Here is a 9,335-nt window from a genome sequence, read left to right on the forward strand (position 1 = left end):
CAACCCCATGCTATGCAGAAGACACAATCAAAGCACTCCCAATAGACAGCCTCTGCAGAAAAGCCTCCAGAGAAGTAGACTCCACCACACCCCAAGGCAGCCTACACCACTGTCCAACAGCTCTTACTCTCAGGTAGTTCTTCCTAATCTTTTCAGTCGAATCTCTTTCCCTGCCATATGAACCCATTGCTCCTTGTGCCCTGGTCTCTAGAACAGCAGAAAGTCAATCCCCCCCCCCCTTTGGAAGGGAAGGAAGGAGGGAGGAAGAAAGAGGGGGATAAGGAAGAAAGGGAGGAAGGGAAGGAAGGAAGGAAGAGAAAAGGAAGGAAGGATAGGATGGGTTTCCCCATACCTGACATAGAACATATGCAAAAAAAAAAACCCATAGAGTTTAACTATTTATTTTAGTAAATCACTTTTTAAAGCAAATCTTCCCTTTCCTTTTTCTCGGTTTATATTGTGTTTTTCTATTACTATTATTTTGACAGCCTCCACTCATTCTTTCCAGCTTTGCTCCACTGATTTCTTGTCCAAGTGAAACAAACATTTTCTTTTTCTTCTCTTTTTTTGTAATTCATGAAAAGTGCTGATCCTCTTTTCGTGTTCCAAAGAAAGGGAAGAAATGTTTTGGAACATGGTGTAGTTTAGAATAGTCAACTCCCAGCAGTGGGTGGATTGGAAGAGGCAGACACATTCCTTGGTCACCAGACAATCTCTGACCCCATAAGCATAATGAGACATGTAATGTGTTGGAGATTCTTCATCTGTTTGTTGGAGAGCATTACCAATGGATTTTGGATTATGGAATATGGAATATGGAATAAGATTATGGAATAAGACTATGTCATTGCTATGTGTGAATGGGCTAGACCAGGGGATTCACACATTTGGAGTGCGAAGTTCTTTTTTCATGGATAATCCTTTCTTTATCCATTTGCCTGCAAAGACACCTCTGTTCATCTGCTCCACATGTGTTCTAAACAGAGTTTGGGATAGTTATTGGATTACAGCTCCAAGAATTTTCCAGCCAACATGACCACTCTACTGAGAGATTCTTTTGGATTTCAAATCCCCAGATCTCTCAGTGGCTTTTCCAAGCTCTGGCTTGAACTTTCTAGAAAGCCTGTAACATTCTCTATGTGATTTCACATTCCAGGGGAATTATCCATAATGGCTGTCTCTCACACACTCCCTTTGCCATTGCTGAACCTCTCTCACACAAAGAAATCATTCCAGGGTAGAGGAATCTCTTTGTTGGGCTTTTTTATTCCTCGGTCAGCTCCAGGTTTATTTGAAGATGACAATTGCATCTGATAACAATTTGCCACAATGTTCTGGACCAGACACCCAACAGTTCTTGAAAAGCTGAGGCAGATTTCTTTTATAATGAAGGCCCAGGGTTGATATCACCAGATTACTATGGAACAGTGCTGCTCAAAGATGCCAGTGACAACTAACATTCTGAAAACTCATGGTTTAAAGCATCATTGTTGATTAAAGCATAAACCACAGCATCCTACCATTACAGATCCAACTAAATAACTCTACTAAGATTACTAATAATAATAAAAGGTAAAGGGTAAAGGTTTCCCTGACATTAAGTCTAGTCGTGTCCGACTCTGGGGGTTGGTGCTCATCTCCATTTCTAAGCCGGCATTGCCCGTAGACACCTCCAAGGTCACGTGGCCAGCATGACTGCATGGAGTTCTGTTACCTTCCTGCAGAAACAGTACCTATTGATCTACTCACATTTGCATGTTTTTGAACTGCTAGGTTAACAGAAGCTAGGCATAACAGCAGGAGCTCACCCCGCTCTCCGGATTCGAACTATCAATCTTTGATCAGCAAGTTCAGCAGCTCGGCGTTTTAACTCACTGTGTCACTAATAATAATTATTATTATACTTTACTTATATCCCACCCCCTCTCCCCAAGGGGACTCGGGGTGGCTTACTAGTAAACCTAACCCCTTATTTAGTAAAATAAATACAGTTTCCTGCCAACATTTGAGCTGTTTCAGTTCGTTGTAAACCACCCTGTGCTGGGAGGAAACTGTGATATACATTTAGTAAACTAGTTAAATATTTTATATGCCACATTATCTTGAGCGGTATGCAGTACAGGAGGAAGCAGAAAGAGTAGTCTTGGTCAATCATAACTATGCTAATTTGTCTGTGCTGCATTGATAGAGAAAACAAATGGTTCCTCAATTGGTTGCTGCTGAATAGCGTTTTGAGAAGAAGAAAATGAAGCCATTGAAATAGCATTTTCAATTCCAAAATGCAATGTGTCCAAGTATTGTTTAGTTAAACAAAGATCTAAAATTGATTAGCACATTGCAGGCAAACTATTCTTTCTCACTGCTAATGATATCAATCTGAGAGGACAGGAAAGGCACGTTCCCATTTCATGAGGTAATAAACAGGGTGAATCATCTTTCTAAGGGAAGTTGGAAAAAGACCTTAAGTCATTATTAACATTTTAGTTAAAATGCATTTTTTATACCTGGGTGGGGGGTTGTTAAATGTTGTTTCTATCCTTATCCTGTGAAATCATGAGTCAGAATCATATGATCTTCCAGATACTGTCAAATTGCAAGACTCAGCAGTCCTAAGTAATGCAGTCAGCACTGAGGAATGCTGGGAGCTGAAGTCCAACAACATTTAGAGGGCTGTGTGATTTTCACCCCTATATTGAACCGTGTGTTTTGTTCATATCAAACATTTCTTGTTTTTCGATGTGGAAACAAAACTCTTTCTAAATTAAATCAGAATATTCACTACTTTAATCACAGTTGTGCAATGTTTAATACTAGTCTAAGTAGTTTAGAAATACAGATGTAAGTACATTTTATTGATTACCTATTAATGTTTGCATAATTTTATATTTTAAATTGTGGGGTATAAATAAATACAATATGAATAATAATAAGTAAAGGTAAAGGTTTCCCCTGACATTAAGTCTACTCATGTTCAACTCCAGGGGGTGGTTCTCATATCCATTTCTAAGCCAAGGAGCCGGTGTTGTCCATAGACACCTCCAAGGTCATGTGGCTGGAGAAACTGTACCTATTGATCTACTCACATTTGAATGTTTTCAAACTGCTAGGTTGGCAGAAGCTGGGCCCAACAGAGAGAGCTCACCCCGCCCCTGTAATTTGAATCGCCAACCTTTCAGTCAGCAAATTCAGCAGCTCAGCTGTTTGACCTGCTGCACCACCAATAATAATTATAGCATATTTTACTCTGTGACAATTCAGATGCTTTGTGTGCCTTAATTCACAAAGCTGTTATAAAGCTAAAATGGGAACAAAACTTTATGCATTCTACTGAAGCCCTTGAAAAAGTGCAAGACGATTTGCATGCAGAAAAATAAATATTTTTCTCTTTATCCTTTCCAGGTGCTTTTATAATTTGCTGGACTCCAGGATTAGTCTTGCTTCTCCTTGACGTTTGCTGCCCACAGTGCAATGTCTTGGCATATGAAAAGTTCTTCTTGTTGCTTGCCGAGTTCAATTCTGCCATGAACCCCATCATCTACTCTTATCGGGACAAGGAAATGAGTGCTACTTTCAAACAGATTCTTTGCTGCCAGCGTACCGAAAATGCCAATGGCCCAACAGAAGGCTCTGACCGTTCTGCCTCTTCACTCAATCACTCCATCTTGACTGGAGTACACAGTAATGATCACTCTGTCGTTTGAAAAGGGAAATGGACAATTACAAAAAGGAAACAAAGCCTACCCTTGTGAATTTAATGCCCAGTGGAAAACGTCTTGTGCAGCTATTGACACCATTGTTGGAAGCCTTTGAAGCAGAGGAAATGACACACTTAAACGTTCTTCTTAATCACTAATGGATGATACTTACTCAAACATGAAATGTCCATGAAACTATTCAAGCTAAAACACCTCACTTGTGGGTTTGGAGTTTTGACATCTGTTTTGTGAGAGTGGAAAATGAGCTTCTTCTACCAAGAAGCTGACAAACTCTTGGGGAAGCCATTTTAAACTCCTTTAACTAGCCTTCATCAGCTGATACTTTGTGATGGTCCTAACTGAATTCATCTCCAATTAATAAGCTTCACAGCAGCTTCACTGCCTTTTCATTTAGACATTTCGGATCCTTCCTCAGTGTCATGTTTTGTAATGAATTTCATTTAATAATTATCCCCATCAGCATGCTTTTTGATGGATGTTTTGTGGGCAAGGAGAGAATCTGTTATAGCTTTCATTATTATTTACAATGCCAATAACAATGAAAAACTTTTTTTTACTAGCAACAGTGTTCGGGAACAGGTATGATGTGGTTATGTAGCCATGCCTGATTCTCACGTGGAAACCAATGAGACCTAAAAGTGTTGTAGTTTAACTCTATTTTAAAGTTAAGAGTGGAACAAACTATTTCATATAGACTGGAAGTCACAATTTTCTCATGGGCTTAATCCTTTTTGTGGGATATAAAGAGCCACATTTCCTAAGGGACAAAATATGAATCGTTTGTGTTTTAAGACCTATTTGTGGTGTTGAGTCTTTTGGCTAAAGGATTTTGGTTTTGGGCAAAAGTAGCATTTTTATTGTCCTATTCCAAAGGAAGATTTGTCATATCTGTTCATTCCAGTGAAAGCTAGGTTATATATGTCCAGTGTAAGTATTTGGTACAGTTTGGGGAAGGATGCAAGATCCCACTCAAAACTCTGACATAATTCAGAGAAAAGATGTTTGAGTTTCAAATGTTGGAGATTAGGAAGTTATCTCTTTTTTTACCTTTTCATCATTTTTAAAACACAAATCTTTTATAGATGGTGACAGCTGTCATTTTCTCCATCCCACAAGTATACAAAACAAAGGCCATAGCTGTTGTTTCATTTGCTCCAATGTTTGCAAAGGCAGGGTTTCGAGGACCTTGTTTTTTTATTACCCTTGTGGGCAGCAGGTTTTTTAAAACAACACCTGAAACCCAATGAACCTCTTTCCCCCCTCTTTGAAATATCATATATATTAATTTATAAGTCAGCCTTGTGTATATGTCAAGGGCAAGTTTTGGGACCAAAATTTTGGATTTTGATATGACCTGTGAATAAGTTGAGGATCTTTCCACAGGTGTCAGAGAGGTTGCCAAAGACCACCAGAAAACAGTATTTTCTGTTGGTTATGTGGGTTCTGTGTGGGAGGTTTGGCCCAATTCTATCGTTGGTGGGATTCAGAGTTCTCTTTGATTGTTGTGAACTATAAATACCAGCAATTACAACTCCCAAATGACAAAATCAATCCCCCCGTAACCCCACCCGTTTCACATTTGGGCATATTGAGTATTTGCCAAGTTTGGTCCAGATACATAATTGTTTGAGTCCACGGTACTCTCTGGATTTAGGTGAACTACAACTTCAAAATTCAAGGTCAGTGCTCACCAAACCATTCCAGTGTTTTCTGTTGGTCATGGGAGTTATGTGTGCCAAATTTGGTTCAATTCCATCATTAGTGGTGTTCAAAAAGCTCTTTGATTGTAGGTGAACTATAAATCCCAGCAATTGCAACTCCCAAATAACAAAATCAATCTCTTCCCCAACCCTACCAGTATTCAAATTTGGGCATATCGGGTATTTGTGCCATGTTTGGTGCAATGAATGAAATAAATGTATTTTGTGCATTACGATTACATTTACATTACAATTCATAACTGTAGCAAAATTACAGTAGCGAAATATGAAGTAGCAACAAAAATAATTTTATGGTTTGGGGATCACTGTATTAAGGGGTCATGACATTAGGAAGGTTGAGAACCACTGGACTAAGCCCTTGCCTTTTGCTGTGCTTCTTAGAAGAAAGGATAATTTCTTTTGAGGTACTTCCATTGATCCATGCCTAAGTCATCTCGGGTCTTTTGGACATTTTTGACTAAAATTTCTAGACAAATATTGAGGACATGAATATGTGAATATACAAGTACACAATCGGCATAGCTCCCTCAAATTTGCTATTAAAAATGCAGTGGCAGATTTGAAGATCTATTATATATATCCACCGCAATTTTTTGTTCACATCCAAGTGTGTGCCCAGAGTACACATTTCTAGGCCATTGTATTATTTTTTGGTTTTGTAGAGGCAACAATATAATAATTACAATTGAAATACATTAGTCTTCCATTCCTGCAAAACAATCTGGTGTTTAGAAAAGCGGCTTTAATACAAAGCCCTTTTTTCATCAACTTTTTATATTTAAAGGTGTGTATATTGATGGCTGAGGATATTTTTTTAGAAAGAAACTGAGATGGATGCAATCATTGCACAGTGTGCTGCTTCAATGGTAACTTTGTGGTGGTCCTCTTCTGTGCTGAGAATCGTTCTGTATTGGAAAGAGCCCTTGCTTGGAACTGAGACATCATCTTAGTGCTCTGGAATGACAGAGAAAAATAACTGAGACAATATCGTTTTTGTGTGAGTAGAGTATGTAGTTTTTGAAGGCTAATGTATAGCAATGTCAAAAGGGTAAAGAGTATGTATAAAGGCCGACGATTTAGTACTGTACGAAATGCTAAATTGAAGATAAGAGAGTGTGGCTGATCCCACAAGGAGATGTCCAAGAAAAACCCTGCCAGTTAACCTAAAATTCAAATAACAATGAGTATTTCATGAATTCCTTATCAAAATTAAAATCAATGAACCCATTATCCTTTACTTATGTCATAAAAGAGGCTGTTATAATTTTTTTAAATACCCTAAATGCTAAGCCACTAATAAAGTTTTCTCAATGAATATTTAATCTTTGGTGTATGTGTGCCTTCAACATTTATCAGATCTGTAATACTTTAAAGGATGTGATTTAGCTTCTCTTCCTTCCTTCCTTCCTTCTTTTTTTCTTTCTTTTTTAGCTTTCTCAGATTCCACCTTGAACATACACTGCGATTTCTTGCTGAACAAATAAAAGAATCTCACTTCTGTTACTGTATACACTGGTTCAATTTTGTTTTCTTCTCTCTGTCCCCCTAAGAAAAAAGCATAAGCAGGAGCCTTATTTATTGCTGCACATTTAGCAAACTGACCTTAGGCTATACAATCTTCTTGATTGCAGAGGAACACTTATGTTTCATTAGGAGTATGGCTTCATTAGCTCCAGAGTACCTTTGCCTGATCCAATGGCTCCGCATAACCTTATGCCTCCTTCTTTACCAGGTTAGTAGCTCCAACCAGACTCCCAAATGTTGCAATGTTCATGCTAACCCAAATACTTCAATCTTATAACTGGTTTTATCCTTTTCCAAATAGAAAAATTTGCATAGTAAAATTTAGTGGCTACACATAAAACACGAAATGTTTTAATATTGCATGTATGATGTAGATATTCAGCCTAGGCAGTTGGAAGCAGCTATCACTTCTTGGCCTCAACTACATGAGCAATATTATCCATACCATTATCCATAGTACACTTCAACACACTAGAGAAAAAAAATCACTTAAAATCCAGTTTCTGCCTCCTGCAGAATTCTGGGGTTTATCATTTCGTGAGGCTGTTAAAGGCTGTCTCCCCTAAACTACAAACCACAGAATTCTGCAGGAGGCAGAAACCGGATTTTAAGTTGATTTTTTCTCTAGTGTGATGAGGCCCTTAAGAGGTCAATCCTGGCTGTCCCCATGACACTTTTGCACTTCCAGTAGGTATCATGGCGTAATCTTTTAATCTGGTTTAGGTCCACATTCAGAAAAGTTGGGCTAAGGCTCTAAAGTTTGCCTAAAACATGGCTTTGGGGGCAGTGTGGACAACAGGATTGGGTCCAATTTGGATCAATCCACTGCTCACATCCGGCACTGCAACTATCCTCGTTTCCTAATGCTCATCAGTGCAGGGAAAAGAGGGTGGATTGTGCCATTGCCACCACTCCCAGACAGTCACAAAGCTCTATGTGCATTCCTGACCATTGCCATTGTGAAGTGCTGACATCAGAAGAGACGCCCATGTGATCAGGAAGAAGCTGGGAAGATGGGCTTCCTCTTTCTTCCTGGTTACACTGGTGTTTCTGCTGATGTCAATGTGGGGCACCGGCAATCAAGAGTTCACCATTTGGGAACAACAACAGTGACACATACAATAAGGGGACAATCCAGTAGGCTCAATGTGGACTCATCTAAGACTTTGGAGCCCCCGGTGGCGCAGTGGGTTAAACCTCTGTGCCGGCAGGACTGAAGACTGACAGGTTGCAGGTTCAAATCTGAGGAGATGTGAATGAGCTCCCTCTATCAGCTCCAGCTCCTCATGCGGGGACATAAGAGAAGCCTCCCACAAGGATGATAAAAAAAAAACATCAAATCATCCGGGCTTCCCCTGGGCAACGTCCTTGCAGATGGCCAATTATCTCATACCAGAAGTGACTTGCAGTTTCTCAAGTCGCTCCTGACACGATATTAAAAAAAATCTAAGACTTTGATCCACTGCTTTGATCTAGGAGTTTGGGATAGTGAGTGTAGCTAACTCCCAAGGCTGCTCCAGAGCATTTTTGCTCAAGACCGATCCCAAACTAACCAGCAAATGTAGACACAGCCCTTTTTGTAGTGGATCTTTATCTGCTGCAATTGAAGTGTAAGGTAGCTTTGAAATGGTCCCACTGGAGTAAAGTGTACTCATGGTACACAAATATATACTAATAGTATACTAAAGTGATGGCACAATGGATTAAATCTTTGTGCTGGCTAGACTGCTGACTTGAAGGTTGGCAGTTCGAATCCAGGGAGCTGGTGAGCTCCCCCTGTCAGCTCTAGCTTCCTATGCGGGGACATGAGAGAAGCCTCACAGGATGGTAAAACATCCAGACATTCTTGTAGACAGCTAATTCTCTCACACCAGAAGCAACTTGCAGTTTCTCAAGTTGCTCCTGACACATGATTTTGAAGTCATGTGCAAATACTCCCTAAGTTAAAGAAGGTGTTCCCTTTGATTTACACAAAAGTTAAGTCTAAAAAATGTTAGCATTGATAAAGTGGTGGGAATTAAACTGAAGAATTGCTTCCCTTGATCACTTCAAAATTAAATAAAGGTGGGAGAGAAAACTATTATTTTGTTTTTTTTAAACTGTAGACACTTCCTTTCTTTTTTAAAACAGTATTTTTAAAACACTGATCAAGACATGCTTGCATCGATGTGGAGCGTTTGCTGGACACAGGATTACTAGATCAGCATTAAAGCTTTATTCATTGGCCAAACAGTATTTTTAAAATGGCACTAGGAAGGTAATTTAACTTGACATCAAAAGGGGCATGCCAAAATGAAGACTGATTAAATCACATTTCATGAAAATCTTTTGGACTGTTACTGATTTTCCTGGAGTTTCTTTAAAAGTGAAACAA

The 9,335-nt window shown here is 39.2% G+C and overlaps 1 protein-coding gene across 1 annotated transcript in view; it reads left to right on the forward strand.

The window, feature by feature from the left end:
* The window catches only part of LPAR1 (lysophosphatidic acid receptor 1), a 59,084-nt gene extending 52,325 nt beyond the window's left edge, over positions 1-6,759 (forward strand). The window contains exon 4 of the mRNA XM_060762513.2: positions 3,400-6,759. Within this exon, the coding sequence (XP_060618496.1) occupies positions 3,400-3,701 (302 nt within the window). The 3' untranslated portion in view covers positions 3,702-6,759. The remainder of the gene's footprint in view (positions 1-3,399) is intronic.
* Positions 6,760-9,335: the final 2,576 nt, after the last annotated feature.

The sequence above is a fragment of the Anolis sagrei genome, chromosome 2 (assembly GCF_037176765.1).
Source record: "Anolis sagrei isolate rAnoSag1 chromosome 2, rAnoSag1.mat, whole genome shotgun sequence".
Lineage (NCBI taxonomy): Eukaryota > Metazoa > Chordata > Lepidosauria > Squamata > Dactyloidae > Anolis > Anolis sagrei.